The sequence below is a fragment of the Haliotis cracherodii genome, unplaced genomic scaffold (genome assembly GCF_022045235.1).
Source record: "Haliotis cracherodii isolate W230 unplaced genomic scaffold, xgHalCrac1.p SCAF_19, whole genome shotgun sequence".
Taxonomy (NCBI): Eukaryota; Metazoa; Mollusca; class Gastropoda; order Lepetellida; family Haliotidae; genus Haliotis; species Haliotis cracherodii.
In genome coordinates this window covers 8,156,554-8,173,221 of record NW_027266274.1, presented here as the reverse complement: position 1 = coordinate 8,173,221, position 16,668 = coordinate 8,156,554, and the positions used below count along the sequence as shown (strand labels likewise).

The 16,668-nt window shown below is 39.9% G+C and overlaps 1 protein-coding gene across 1 annotated transcript in view; it reads right to left on the bottom strand.

The window, feature by feature from the left end:
* Positions 1 to 13,349, bottom strand: part of LOC139466913 (SCO-spondin-like) — a 57,432-nt gene extending 44,083 nt beyond the window's left edge. Inside the window, exons 1-11 of the mRNA XM_071248638.1 lie at positions 13,225 to 13,349; positions 12,756 to 12,834; positions 11,617 to 11,877; positions 10,463 to 10,735; positions 9,805 to 10,071; positions 8,710 to 8,976; positions 7,860 to 8,429; positions 6,971 to 7,237; positions 6,150 to 6,410; positions 3,881 to 4,153; positions 1,531 to 1,722 (exon numbers count right to left, since the gene is read on the bottom strand). Of these exons, the coding sequence (XP_071104739.1) occupies positions 1,531 to 1,722; positions 3,881 to 4,153; positions 6,150 to 6,410; positions 6,971 to 7,237; positions 7,860 to 8,429; positions 8,710 to 8,976; positions 9,805 to 10,071; positions 10,463 to 10,735; positions 11,617 to 11,877; positions 12,756 to 12,834; positions 13,225 to 13,230 (2,716 nt within the window). The 5' untranslated portion in view covers positions 13,231 to 13,349. The remainder of the gene's footprint in view (positions 1 to 1,530; positions 1,723 to 3,880; positions 4,154 to 6,149; positions 6,411 to 6,970; positions 7,238 to 7,859; positions 8,430 to 8,709; positions 8,977 to 9,804; positions 10,072 to 10,462; positions 10,736 to 11,616; positions 11,878 to 12,755; positions 12,835 to 13,224) is intronic.
* Positions 13,350 to 16,668: the final 3,319 nt, after the last annotated feature.

Genomic DNA, 16,668 nt, shown 5'->3' with positions numbered 1-16,668 from the left:
ACGGAAGAAATTCACATTTATCAACATGTGTAACAATCAAGTAAAAAAAATTCTTACTAAGAATGGAACGTAATGTGAGAAATAATGCTGATATACACAGAAGGTCAAGATATCATATCTTGAACAGAACGGACGAACTATGGGTTTGTTTCTGTTCCTTGTACCACACTGTAATCTGATATATTCTCGCTATATGGCAGTGGCATGTAAATAAATGTGTCAAGACCAGACATTCCAGTTAGTGATATTGTGTGCAACAGTCCAGGCCGTCGGGGTTGTTGACATGCCATGCTACCAAGTCATCGAGTCTGACCACACGTTTCATAACGTTGACCCTTACGACCAGGAAAGTTTGCTGAGAACCATTACCAACTTGGAACTCAAACGTGGGTTATCATAGAAGGGTGACATACATGTACTTTGCGTTCTACTTCAATGATAATAAGCTCATAAAGATTATGTTTTCTTATTTGTCTATAGACATGTTTAGACTCCTTTTCAATTGCAATGATTCATTTAAAAAGTGGGGCGGTCTGGTAGCCTAGTGGTTAAAGCGTTCGCTCGTCACGCCGAAGACCCGGGTTCGATTCCCGACATGGGTACAATGTGTGAAGCCCATTTCTGGTGTCCCCCGCCGTGATATTGCTGGAATATTGCTAAAAGCGGCGTAAAACCATACTCACTCACTCACTCATTTAAAAAGTACCAATAACAACATGGGTGACATGGTAAAAAGTTGTTAATTGTCGTTGTCGAAACAAACTCTGTAATCCTATTATCCAACAACTATCAAATTTCATAAGGTCGCGTAAGGTTTGCTGAATAGAGCTGGATTCATCACGCTTGATAGAATATAAAATTGGATATGCATGTGTGCATGTGTTACCATTGCGACTAGTCTGGAATTTCGTGTCTCGATTGTAGCGCCACCATTGGTGATTACGAGTTATACCCTTTCTGTGTCCCTCCTATTGACCAATCCGATTCCACCTCTCATGTCACTTGGGGCGGTCGGGTAGCCTAGTGGTTAAAGCGTTCGCTCGTCACGCCTAAGACCCGGGTTCGATTCCCGACCTGGGTACAATGTGTGAAGCCCATTTCTGGTGTCCCCCGCCGTGATATTGCTGGAATATTGCTAAAAGCGGCGTAAAACCATACTCACTCACTCACTCTCATGTCACTTACATTTGCGTCAAACAAAATTGTGGCGCCAAGTAAAGATGATCTGATAGATCATCAAGATCTGTATTGCAGTAAAACGGACCAAGCCTCGCGAAGTACATCAAATCACTTCAACACATTGATTAAAAACATTATAAAATTTGGAAAATATCTGTCCGCGCGTATGTGACGGTACACATGCTCTGCAAATCTTGCAATCGACTTGAATCTGTACTGCAGCCGCCATGTTGTTTATGAACCGAATATGGATTTTGTTACGCGATTATGATTGGCATGTGATTTGATAACTTGTATTTTACAGTTCATGAAATCTGATTAAATGAGTGAGTAATATTTTATTCCACTTACCTGGGCAGGCTGGAACAACACATGCCGTTATTGTAGACTGGAATAAAGGTCCAACGCAGTCAGACCCTCCAGACGTTGGTCTCGGGTTGGTGCAAGTTCTGGTTCTGGTGAAAAGTTGAACTCCTCCTGATCCACAGGTTGGGTTACACCCACTACCTGCCCAATTGGTCCAGAGGGTAAACCCTCCATTGACTGTAACAATAAATCAAGTAAAGCAATACACATCCATGTATAATGTCACTTAATATTCCAATAGAAACCGACAGTCGTTACGGATGAGACAAATGTAGCTTCCAAACCAACGAGTCACACTCCAACGTCAACAGTTGATGACTTGTCAAAATACTGGTAGGACAAAATATTTCCTTGATGGCTCCGACATATATGGTCTACAAGAACAGAATAAAATGTTCTAAATCTGGAGAACATACTCAAATGAATGAGTTCATATGAATTCACCCGAACCTGTCTTAGAGCACTACAGCCACGAATTACGCTTTGTGTATGTCATTGTGTTTACCTTTAGAATGTTTGGAAGATTCATGAAATATATTCGTTGCTGAAGGTGAGGTGAAATTGGGTTTAGCGTTTATTGCACTTATACAGCGACATGCATGCACGTGTGTGTGTGTGTGTGTGTGTGTGTGTGTGTGTGTGTGTGTGTGTATACAATATACTGACTCTGAGCCGACCTATTTTAGCCCCTAATGCCGAGTGCCAGACAGGTAACAACAAGTACCATCTTTTAACGTCTTTTGGTATGACGCGACCGGAGATCGAACCCGCTCTCCGGGCGGACACCACAAGACCACGGAGGAGGGGTTCGTTGCTTAAGAGGTAGAAGTAATTGGTTAAAGGGAGATATCCCTTGAGCAGTTGTAGTCAGTTTGGTAACACGTGTAGTGATATCAAAACAGTAGGCACTTTCCTATTACACGATTAAAATCATAGGTAGGAAATTACATTTAATTCTACATTTCATCAGTTCAGCCAGACCAACAGATTAAAGGTCTGGTTTACGAGTTCCATTGCTTTTAAACCAAACTGGGCATCACCTAATGTACCCATACAAGGGACGAGTTTTCGTTGTGGTGTTCAGCACCTGAACAACTAGGCTACCATGCCCCCTTAATTACATGAGTGAGTGAGTGAGTGAGTTGGGTTCAGCGCTGTTTTTAACAGTATTCCAGTTATACCACGGGCTGTCAGCTTTATGTGGGAGGTGGTGCAGGTCTCAGACGTGTTCCTCTTTGGTGAAACCCACAAGTACAGGTATGGTGCTGACAAAACTAGAAATATAATGGCGGCGAACCGCGATTGAAGCCCACAATAGGTTTCTAGGGCTGATTATGTGAACAGAATGAGAAATGAATAACGTTCATATGGCAAAACCTTGTCATACCGAATGAATTCAACTGCTGGTTTATCGAGCTGTGGTAATGCATGAATATGTATCGTCAATGAAAGAGAATAATCTGTCTTGATTATCCGCCGAAACAGATTCCATTGGACGTAAAGGCCAAAATATCTGTGAAAATTATAGGAATTGAAATTAATAGGAAATTAACGTTTCAAAAATTTTCAAATATTTCAATTATATCGTATTAAATTGCTTTACAACAAGAATAGTCTGAGAGTATGATGCAGTTGTAGCAGCAATCACTCGGTTCTCTCCCTTACCTAAACATCTCTCAAATCTCATTGAGGCGCTTTTTCTAATGAAGAATACACACCAATCATCCTACTTGTTTTTTGCAGTTCATATCCACAAAAGCATAAGGTTAACTGCCATGACACTGTTACGTTTTCATGGAACTTTAACACAGATAACTTCTCATAGAGAGATCAGTTTAATACATTTTACATGTTGTACGGTATCAAATATCACACGATCCGATTTCAGGATAATGTTTTGTATAGAGCGATGGTAAGTCTGTTCACGAGTCATCGATGGGTGTGATTCCACATACGAACACAAGCTATGAAGTCTTATGCTAGTGCCATTCAACCCGACAATAAGTGCAAGTGCAGACTATGTCTGTAGCCCAAACTCGATTGGATTAAGGCTGCTGTCGGTTGGCAGAAATTATCTGGCTGGGGCATTAGGAAACAAACAAGAACTGTTTAATGAAAATTGTGTGAGTGGTGGGTGCTACCGGTGGAGCAGGACACGCCGACCCACCGGTCATCACTGAGTCATCACCGGTCATCACTGACCCATGTATTTACTGTTCATTACTATTATACCTGTTACGCCCAATGGAATCTGTTTCGGGTGGTAATCCAGACTGTTTGATTATACACTGACTTTACTGTACATTATCTCTATTTGATAGCCAATAGCACCTACCGCGTGTCGGCACAACAGTGACCTGAGCCCTGGTGAGGAGACCATTGATTGAATAGGAGTATTCTCCTCCTGCATCTAGACCTGTCTCTGTGATTAATAGGCGCTGTGTTCTTCCCTCAACGGATATCAGGATGTTCTGAGAACCGACGATTTCAAACCCGTCCTTCCTCCAAACACCCGTATCGATATCGGGTAGTGACAGAGTGGTCTCAAGGTTGGTAGAAGAACCCTCCGTCACAGTTAGGGGTTGCAAAAATGCAGTAATCCTTAAAGCTAAAAAGAAAAACAGACACACGATACATGATAAACACCCACGGTTATTAATAAAAAAAAACCGTAATCACTTTTATCACTTTTCAAGAGACTTAAGTTCGATATAAGTGACATAGATGAAGATAATATTTACATTATCCATCAGGATGTTTAGTTTAGTTTTCTATGGAAATCGCAACGAATCGTGTCATAACTATACAAACAAAATGTATTGACTCCTTTCAATTTCCTAACATGTTCGGCTTGCTGTATTTGTACTGATCCTAACTGCCGGACTAAAGGAAATGTACACCAATGTTTGATGGTAGCTACAAATGAAACAAACAAGAAATGGTTATTCGAAGACAAGTACTTAATAGGGGTATAGTTGTGTTTTGGGCCTTATGTTTGAAGTGATTTGGATTGCGCATGTGTGAGAGGGTGCGCACGTGTTTTGAAAACGCTGAGGGTAACTTGCTCTAAGTCAACTACAGCCGATATGAAGATATTACAGGGAATAAGTTTCACAAAGAATTCGCTTTTAACGTTAAACAACAGGTACATGTATGATACCCTCACGGTAGCTTTCCACGAATCCATTGAAACGAGAGAGGAAAACTAACAACTGAAAACCCTACGACTGCGAACAGATAAACTACAAGGAACATTAGACCGCAGTGAAGCCCAAAATTGACGTCACAACGTAATTATGTTTGGTATGGACTGTGAGAACCCCGAAACATGGGATATGACGGAAGAAAAGGTCAAAACATTTATGCAAGAGAAACTGATTATTCATTCCTCGACAGTCGTAATTGACAAAGCACATAGTCTGAACAGAAAACCATCAGAAACAATTACTTTTAATCGTGACATTTGTCCAATCAAAGGATAACCTTTTAGTCCTTCAACAATCCCGACAAGATATGACGAAAACAAAAGAGAAAGTGGTACGCGGGAAATAAGATTTTACGGCGCTTGTTCGGAATGCTCGATAGACTGAGGCTGGCAAGGGGAGAAAATGTGCTGCACTCCAATTCGATATGATGAACTTGTCATCGAAGATATGTCGTTTAACACGCTGTTTTCGTTTCCTACAGTGCAGATTGAATCAGCATGCAGCTCTGATTTTGTGCAAAATGCTTATGTTTTTTATGTCTACATCCATCAAATAAGAAAATCTGACCATGGTTTTGTTTTGTTTTGTTTTTATATATTTTGTGCTGTCTTTGATAACATAATGTCCCAAGCTGAATGTGACCACAGATATTTTCAAGCATGTGACATTTGGTGTGGAACTTGGGTGATGTGTTTAGCTCCCTGTACTCGGAAAATGAACTGGTTAAGGCAGTCCTCTTTTATATATTTATTTTCATTTTATTTTTTGCACTCTTTTGTTTTATGGGGTGGGAGAATGCTGCTTTAAGGCCAGACTATATATACAGATACAGATAAAAGCTGTTGAATGTTTAGGTCTTTATAACGCTACTATGGAGTTGTGGCTGTGTGTAACCACAGACAGAACCAGGGATGATACATCGGGAAGTGGCCGTGGCCTTACGATCTGTGATAAAGCAAACAGTAACTTTTCTGAGGTACAATATAATTTAATACCATACATAATGTGATTATTGCTCAAGCTAATTTATATCTGTGACTTCTGGACCTCTTACAGGGCCAAGAAGAAAAGTACCGAATTAAAGCATCATGTCTCTCTCCTGTTTTCAGCCCAGTAACGTTTTATTAACCTTTGCAAATTGTGTATCTAATCCAATTGTCAAGTGTATGCGTATACTTTCTCTTTCCTGGCAGTTAATTCATCTTTAAATTCGTATTCTGTATCACTATGTATCTTTGAAATAGTTTTTATTTCTTTTACATGAACTCAGATATGCTTATTTATGTTAAGGATAAAACAGTGTTTGTCGTTATGACAGTGATTGTTTAAAAAGAAAGGTAAGTATATGATCTGCACTCTATGTCCTGCAAGATTCACTGACGCGAATTTTTTACAAACCTGTAACTATAAGGTTTCCTCTTGTGGCCACTCCATTGAGAGTGAAGCTGTAGAATCCCTGGTCTGATACTTGCACTGTGTTAATGGCCAGCTGCCGTGACTGTTTGTCCACAAGCTCATTGTTGGTCATTGTGTATTTGCTGGAATTGGCCAAAGCTGCTCCGCTTCTTGACCATTGTCCGCTTGAAACGCCTGCTGGAGCCACGTGAGTTCTAAATACAGCCTGCCCTCCGGTGTATGAAGTGACATTATTTACTGCATCTAAAACAAAACAATGGTTAGGTTGGTTTGAATGTATGATTTCCATAATCATAAGAAATATGTGCTAAAGGCAGAATCCATTATACGATTCCTACTATTTCATAAGCAAGTGTCTATGAATTACTATTAAATAGTGGTGATTCCAGATGTTTCCGAAAAGGTCAGCGTATCCTGCCCCACCGGTGGCACCCGTCACACTAACCAATATTCCAGTTGCTTGACAGCGGTCTGAACGTGGCGTTAAACTACAAAACACATTATAGTTGTACCCAACCGTGATATGTTTGTGAGTTTGTTTGTTGGTAATTGCTGCTCTCAGCAATATTCTCGGCAATTAGTTATATGACACCGGTCTGTTAATTAATCGAGTTTGAGCAGGGCAAATGGAAAACGATGAAATACATCAACCAAGTCATCGACCGATTAAGTCGTCTCTTATAAGAAGCCGTAACCCAACCGCCGTTATATGGTTGAAATAATTCTGAGTGCAGCGTTGAACAAACTTTCTAGCTGAAAGCGGCATAACACCTCATTTACTGTCACAATGTCAGGATACTGACCAAAGAGTGTAACTGATGCTGATGAACTCTGCTTCCCAACGGTGAAAGTGTACAATCCAGCAGAATCCAGGTCTGCATTGTTAATATCAAGCTTCTGAAGGTAGGACGACACAGACTTCTTGTACTTCTGACCCAACACTAGGGGGAGACCATTTTTGCTCCAGACACCCAGAGTCACATTTGAACTGTTGACTCTCACTGTCAAGGATACCAGTGAGCCTGTCAGTGATGTCTGAGACACCATTTCTTGGGTGACTGATATTCCAGCTGAAACAACCATTACAGTTTGCTTTTATTATTTGATGAGATGGAAATATACTCTTCGGATAACGTAGGGAATCATGAAATACTTGGATATATGTTTTCGATAGTGGTTGGTTTCTTGATATATGATCCAGCATTGTAATACAATAGGGTGCCAATGTTGCGTCCCTTAGACACAAAAGAAACCTATGGTCGTAGCTTCGAATCCCGGTTCTGCCCTGATTATGGTTCCAGGGTTGTCAGCACCATAACCGGGCTCGTGGGTCTTACCAAAGTGCTAAACGTCTGAGAACTGCATCTTTTTCGGGTTTACTTCTACATAAGGTGACACGCCATGATATAATTGGAATACTGTTCAAAGCGGCTGTAAACACAACTCACTCATTCAGTCACTCACCTATTATAAATGATGTTTTCTTGATGTACACAATTCCTAACTCTTACCATTTACATACAAGAGTTATTCGGGAATAGGATTAATGATATACATACAATAACAATGTATAGCAGTTACAGAACCGTGCTCATTTTGCAACTAAAACATGAGAACCTTCACTGTTGTAGTCATCACCAAAGAAATATCTCCCTTGTGAATATTATATTTATTTAGAACCACGCAACTTACCCACAAAATTCTGAAAAATCGTGTAGAGAGTCTCAGAAAATATGGCAGTTAGAGAGGAGAATGTTGGGAGACTGATTTTGTTGGAATTGCTGTTAACTATAGTTGATATTTCTTCTTCCAGTTTTGCTAATAATGATGCGGATGATGACACAAATTCTGTGATTCCTACAGCAAAAATAGTTATCCCAGCATCCTTGGCACGCTGTGCGGCAGTACGTGTTTCTACTTCATTGTCGGAGGCGCCATCTGCAACAACTATCATGATCTTTGGGTTCAGTGTGGAGTCCTGCAGCAGCATCTGTCTCGCTTGGTCGATGCCCAGGTGCGTGGATGTCCCCTGTCCTGGGTAGGCCAGTGCATCTATCTGACGGGTGAGGGCTGAGAGATTGGCACTTATTGGAATACTTGTCACGGAATCACTGAACACAACAACGCCAGCTCTGGACTGATTGTTGGCAGTGGAGGTACGACTGATGTACGACTTCATCAGATTTTTCATTATGAGAAAGTTGGCTTCCTGAACACTGTCAGACCCATCAATGACCAAGCAAGCGGTAAAGGCAATTGCATCTGCAAACAAAGTCCCAGTAATTATATCCGATCTTGATGTAGTTATCATACCTGTATATTTTACTGATTGTTCTCTATCGTTGACGTTTTATATTTACCTTTACTAATATGACGACGTGTTTGCAATACACAAATGATTGGGCAAGATAATGCATTACGTGTGTACCATCGATGATTGGAATGAGGAACAGTTGATCAGTGTACACTTGCATGTTGTAGATAATATAAAGTTATTTAAGACGAATGCATTGAATGCAAGTAACTCATGGTGACGTTTTACCATTTGCGATGTTCAGGACTGCCGATGTTTCCTTGCTGCCGATGGTGTATCGATACAAGCCGGCGTCTGTCGACTGGACGGTCCTGATGGTAAGCACCTGATCTTGCCCAAGTGTTGTTATAGTTATCCTACCATCAGTAGACAAGGTCTTCCCGTCTTTCTGCCAGACACCAACGTCGACACCACTTTCAGACAGCCTGCATGTGAAGGAGAGGGTGCTCCCAAGGGTTGCTGTGGAGTCCTCAAGGTTTGTCAGAATGTTAATTTCTGTGGAAAGACACGATATTAGACAATATATAATGTACACCTACAATTGTACTCTGTATAGCATTGCATTTAGAACTTAAACCCGAAGAAAGAAAGAAGGCTCGACAGTGAAATGTTATACCCTTTCTCCTTCTGTTCTGCCCAGGCACAGTATTCCATTTTATGGTTCAATGTGATCATGTTCATGAAGATGTCTTAATTTCAGTTCATATGTTATATTACATAATCAGCATAAAATATCTCAGTATTTCATGAGAAGCAAATGATATCATACGTCTTGAATTTAAGAACACAGACTAATACATGCACAATAATCTGTAGCAAAATGAGGACGAGATCACAAATGTACGATACAGTTGAGTTTAAAATATAAAACGTCAATTCCAGAGAATAATATTTTCCGAACCAAACCCATTGGGCCTAAAAGGCAAAGTTGGAAACGTCCATTTATTAGCATTAATTTCGGGTATCCCTTAAATACTATAATTATTTTGTAACTTTTCTGTTTTGATATTTCATTATGAATTTTAAATTCACAGACAATTAGAAATTAGCCAAACTTAGTGTCAGGGTGTTATGAGAAACAGGATTTATGACCAGGCAGTAAATTATGTGGATTTATGCAGATTATGTGATGGTAGGGCAAGACATGCTTACCCTTTTCGCGAACACCCGGTGTCGTCACACACTTTCAGTGGTCCATTTACATCGTTTTCACAGCTCTTTTGCTCTTTTGGCCAAGTGGAATCGTTTTTGACGTTTAATCTAGACTGGTTATTGGCAATTTATATATTCTCTACATGACTTATTATGTTATTTTGAACATACCCTGCACCGCTATATTAGCAACTGTAACCAGTTGCCGAACAATGTAGACATAAATTCCGGAATCTCTGGCTGCTTGGACATTCGTGATGAGAAGTTGGTGGACAGTTCCATTCACGGAAATTTGTCTGTTTTCCGATTCCGAAACAGGAACCCCATTTCTGTACCAGGTACCAAGTGCTACGTTTGGCTGGGACAGGGTCACCCGGAGTTCAAGAGGTTGACCAGGTGCAACAGTCATTGACTGCAATCTCTGTAGGATCCGTAACACTAGAGAAGAGAAATGAAACGAGCAGCAGGTACATGTAGGTCAACAATATTTAGGCAGGTGACCTTTATATCAGTTCACATTTCTACTGGGATTAAAAAAGATTACAATGATACAGGTGCATTGTGATTTATGATTATGTACATTTGTGATGTAAACGTTTGTTTGTTTCTTTTTTGCACATTTGCAATATTCCCGTAACATAACGACGGGTTTAAACTAATCGGGTCTAGGACAGACAACAAGATTGACATCATGGGACCCCGCAATTGGGATATACACTGTAGGTTATAAAATTGACTGTAGGTTATTGGAGATCTACATTTGTGGATTCTAACCAGGATCGTATGATTATGATCACGGAAATGTCACATATGCAAGACATAAACTTACCTGGATTTGCCTCCACATCAAGATTAGCTGATGTGCGTTTCCCTCGCACCGAATAGGCGTACGTCCCTATGTCACCAGTGGTCAAGCTTGTGATGGTCAGCCGCTGCACCTGATTGCTTACAGTGATTTCATATTTGACCGAGTTGGTCAGTGGAACACCGTTCTTTGTCCAGTAGCCCTCCGTAATATTTGAAGCTGACAGGGTTGTCTGAAACGACATCTGTTTGCCAACTTCGACCTTCACGTCACGGAGACCTATTAGGATGTCGATAGCTGTAAAATATAAGATGGGTGATGAGGGGAAATGTTATTTAATAAGGTTGGTGTAGAAGACATGAAGATAAATTACAGGGCGAGGTGAGGGGATATGGGATTTAGCGCCGCGTTCATGATTGTTGCACTTATATATCAACGTGCGCACGTGTGTGTGTGTGTGTGTGTGTGTGTGTGTGTGTGTGTGTGTGTGTGTGTGTGTGTGTGTGTGTGTGTGTGTGTGTGTGTGTGTGTGTGTGTGTGTGTGTTTGTGTGTGTGTGTGTGGCTGTTTGTACTTGCCCGGACTTATGCCGATATTGTAGTACTAACCCACTGAGATTCCATGATGCAGGCCAACATAGATACCCCACTTAGACACAGTATACTGATCACAACTTGACTGAAGTATCTGTCTATTTATTAAAAGGATTGAATGAGTCAAATTTATTGATAAGTACAAAAGGGCTTAAAACATCACAATCGACGTATGAAGGTTGGACTAGAAGTATATACATTGACTTTCGTTTCTTTTTAGTCATATCAATTTCGGTCACTTGGTGATGAAATTAAACATCAGTTTGGAATTCGTCATCATAATAAAATTTATGAACAGCTTTCTCAGTTAACCTGTACAATAACTGATATATATAGGCGTTGTAAATTACCTAAGTGAAAAGTTACAGATTGACGGTAACATATACAGTGATACACCGTCACTGGAATATGGCTTAATTTGGCTTAAAGGAATAAAATCCTTTATGCCAAAATTTATCATGTGGAGCATTGAAAAGAGACATTAACTAGATAGAAATAACTTCATACAGACGTCACTCAAAAGAAAGAAATATCAGCTGGGATAAAATACATTTTGTTTCAATGATTTCGACAGCTCTCTACTCACTTCCTATTGTGACTGTTGCCGAAGTGTTTACGCCATTGATAGTGAAGGTGTAGTTGCCGGAATCGCCGTACTGCACGTTGTAGATGACCAGTTGGCGAGCTGTGGGCGCATACAGTATCAGCAGTTTGCCTGTTACGCCCTGAACGTCCTTGCCATCTTTGTACCATACTCCTGGATCGTCCACTGTCTGACTCAACAGCACCTGCAGGTGTCCGATGTCTCCCACGTTATATACGCTGTCTTCCAGTCCACGTATTATGACTGTGGTGTTGACAAAATGGGTTATCAGGAATGGGTTATTAGGAATGGGTTATCACATGTTCCTGGTTGAATGTTGGGGCGGTTCTCTCCTGATCAGTTATTGAAATGAGTGAGTATGGTTTTACGCCGAGTTTAGCAATATTCCAGCAATATCAAGGCGGGGACACTAGAAATGGGCTTCACACATTGTACCCATGTCGGGAATCGAACCCGGGTCTTCGGCGTCACGAACGAACGCCATAACCACTAGGCTATCCGACCGCCACGTTATTGAAATGAATGAAATGTCTCATTATATGGAAGCGTATAAGTGCCACATTTTAAAAACTATATCATATTTACCTGGATGACACTTACATCTACGTAGACCATAGTTACACCTTCATAGATTATACTAGATTATATCTACGTAGCTTATGCGTTCATCTAAGTATATGATATTATAATTGTTAGTATCGTTACTCAGATAGTGGTATTGTTTGATAGTAGATGATACTTTCTTCTACATAGATTATATCATAGAAATGTGAGTGGTATCATCTACGTAGCTGTAAATAACATCTACGAATGGGGATATTTGTGTTAGAATGTGGCACTTATACACTTATATATCACAAATATCAACCATTTCAAATCCAAATTGGCTACATCATCCTTAGATGTAACAATAACAGCATGCGTAACAGAGGATGTTAAACTACTACGCGATTTTTCTCATGTAGAAGTGAAATTTTGTATGTTTGTTTGTTATTAGCAATATTCCACCTTAATCATGATGATACTCGATCCTGACCACCCGATCAGATTTCGTCGTTTCTTACGACAAACAATAAAGAGCTGGCCCGGGTAGATATCAATGAGTACAAACTATTGCTTACCGTTTTCTTGACACGACGCCGATGGAACTAGCAACACCACTGCAGCAAGAAGCCACTTCAACCGTTTGTGAAACATCTCCTAGTTGGTACGGAAAATGACACTGTTCATTCTCGTGATATAAAGTGTTCAGCTTCTACTTTGTCACAAATAACACTGATCCCAAAATGATATCAATGTCTGTACAAACGTGACAGTTACGTTAGTCTGATTGCTTGTTGTTTAACACAGCACTCAGCAGTGTTTTATCTATATGACTGCTGTAAGTAAATAATCAAGACCCGACAATCCCGTGATTGACACTATGATTACCGAACCTGACCAGCTGGCCCCGATAGTCGCTCCTACGAAAATCATGGGTTGCTATAAACCGGATTGCTTTAGGTTAGATAAGGATTACGTATCAAGAAACATGGCATAATATGATAACCAAATTAAAGAAATAATCAAGAATAAATGTCAAATGCCTACTTCCATTCTTTCCGATGTGGCGTGTACATGTATCCTTCCTTGTTCGCCCCACTGCTGTGTGCTTCCACGTCAATATCTCATATGGGGATTTTCACACTATCGTTTACACAGCGATTCCTTCTCGATAGTCACCCCACCATACAACTCAGACTTCGTAACACTCGCTCAGTGCTTCTGTATAAAGTGTAGGTTGGTCAAAGGAATGTGTACTGTCTGGAATGAATGCCTGAATACCCTGCATGCAAGTTCGCAGTCACTCTGCGGTACAATAGACTAAAATGATTCTATCATTACTTTCCATGCTAAAAGGCGTGCCGGCATTATACCGATATTGTTAAGCTTGGTTAAAATATATTATGATATGCATTCCCATAAACCAGTGTTCCAGACATACTTTACAAACACGACCATGTTTGTGTCAAAGGAAGGCATTTAGATCAAACTAACTCTTGTCCAAAGTGAACGCCCCAAGACAAATAAATCCAAGCATTAAATTATATATGAATACGAGCAGCATACAAGACAATAATAATTTCAACAATGTAAAATAATGCGAAAAGAAAAGGGTGATCCGTTTGAAATGAAAACCACGACCGATTTACAATCAGTTGTAGCGTGACGGCTGATTTTGTTGACAAGGTCAGGTGAAACGCCTTCACAACCAGTGTAGACAAATGAATAGATGGGAGATCCTTTCACCAGCAGTACACCGACGCTCACGATCTCCATTCACCTAGACGCAGTTCGGCCGTCTCAAAATAGGTGCCTTCAGAATGTCTCCCTGACTTACTCACGTCTGTATTCAGTACCAACACGATCACTGTCGTATCCTAATAGCTACTTTTTATTAGGCACAGGTGAATGTAAAGGGGAATAAACCAGTGCTGTAACCATTTTACTGTTTTTTTATTTCTCTCCAAAAAAGAGTCCCCTAAAAATGTTCCAACAAATGCTCTAAATTATATTGCACACGAATTGTGTGTGGGTGTTGGTAAAATCTTGTGTTTGCCCTCTACCGATTTGTGCGGCCTACGTTGAACGTTGAGGTACATACCAGCACCAGAACTCATATCGACTAAAGCTAGGACAATGAAATTAATAAATGTGAGAGTGAACAGAGAGAATACTTTGGAAACATGTGTGGAATCGAAACCGAGTCGTCGTAACGATCTAAAGCTGACACAACCACATGTCTTTTCTGGAGTATCTACGGATAGCAGTCCTCATCTACCTCCGTTCCCATTTAATGTACACCTTCTATCATTTTGAAAAAAAATGGTTGGCATAAGTATATTTATACACCAATCTTGAAATGCTTATAAAAACTTTACACGATGAAAGACTCAGTGTATAACTTTATTGATCGCTTATATGTATACACATACGGTTTTTGCAATTGAATTCCATTCGTGTGAAGTACTGAATTACAAGCTTCGTGGCCACTGCTTCCTTTGTCTAATATAATAGAAATATACACATTACTGACACAGATAACGGCTATTGATAAATGTGCCTTCGATATGGACATTTCACTGACGATTCAATAATCCTCGTGTATAGTTTGTGAGGCTTGTTGCAAATATGTCAGATCACGGGCTCATTCATTGTACAATTCCAACCGGCTTTACAAGCGCTTACTGACAGTCATGCCTTAAGATTATAAAGGGAACGTTACGAGAACAGCCCCGAATATCCAATTGGTATATACAGAGCGCGTTTGCACAATGAACTGATAAATCACTCAATGCAGAATGCGTGGTTTGAAATTTGCTGTTGAAAAGTACTCTTTCGATAATCACGGTAGTGGTTTAGATAAAGTGAGGATAAAGTCTGGTTAAACGCCGCTTGGTTAAACAGTACTCATTTTGTATGGTCTGCAAAAAAACTGCAAAAGTAATTTTGGAAGTTTACGTTTTCTATCATACATATAATCAACAGATGGTAATCGATTGTTCAAAATTGGCACATATCAATTCTCATTGACCCCGTGAGATATTTACTTTTTCACTACTTTTGCGTTTTTGGTTTTTTTTGGGGGGGATATCAAGGCGTGTCAGCTTGATGTGGGAGGAGCCCGAAGGGATGCAGGTCTCAGATGTTTATTAGATTGAAATATACATATGCATATATGTACTTCCTGAAGTTTATGTCACACAAGAACCAAATGTCCTAAAATGTCAAGGGTGTGACTATGTGTGCATGTATGTATGCATGTAGGCATCTTTCCTGACCGACTTTGCAACAAGTCTATTAATATATACATATCCATCAATTTTATTTCCAGTAGTGATACAAAGGACAAACATACACTAAAACTAATATTACCCACTGAGGTAGATATTATCGAGGCATGTAATTTTCCGTTGTTGCAACGTGTGCTTTGTAATATACAGAATTACTAGAAAGCACGGAAGTACGGAGTATGCGGCATTATATAATCGCATACCCTATTACGGAGGACGAAACAAAACTGTTGGTAATAAAGACAACACTATAATACCTTGTAAACATGTTTTCAAAGACTCATTTGGGACCAGGTGGTAAGGCTCAGGGACGATGGCGTGTCAATGTACGACAACGTGGATCGTTGCTCATAATACCAATCACGGTATTGTCTGGTGAAGACTCGATTTATAATTGATTCATCGTCACACCTTAACAAGAATTGTGATTTGTTGTAATGAACTGTGTATACTTGTTGGAACATGTTGTTCGACCCCTAAAGGGCTGGGTCCTTTCTTATGACGTAACACATGAACCCTTTATCGCAAAGGTAATTTGGATAACTCTTTTTGTTAGCTAAACGCCATGTTCATGTTGGTCCCAAACAACTTTGGCAATGAAGTCATCTAGTAAATGGCCTCTTGAAATTGTCTCAATATAGTCGATATATCAAACTTATGTTTAATATTTACTTGCAAAACTTGTTTCTCTCAAGAAGGTGAACTTGAAAATCAAAATTCTTTGGAGCTTTTGGCTTATAATACATGATACATAAAATAATAATACAATAAAATAAGAATGAGGATATTCGCTTGTTTCGTTTGCCGTGCTTATCTGACAAAATACAATAAAAGGGAGAATAGGAGAACAAGTTCCATTTTATGCAAGTGGTCCCATTACATGTAATACCGTTGACACAACAAATGCATCGACTCATATGGTATATCGGACACTAAAGAACAATGTCGTACAACACTAGTATCACATCGAGTATGTCTTTTAATGTCGTACATCAATGGTATCACAGCGAGTATGTCGTACAATGGTGTACATCAATGGTATCACAGCGAGTATGTCGTACAATGTTGTACATCAATGGTATAACAGCGAGTATTTCGTACAATGGTGTACATCAATGGTATCAGAGCGAGTATGTCGTACAATGTTGTACATCACTGGTATCACAGCGAGTATGTCGTACAATGTTGTACATCAATGGCA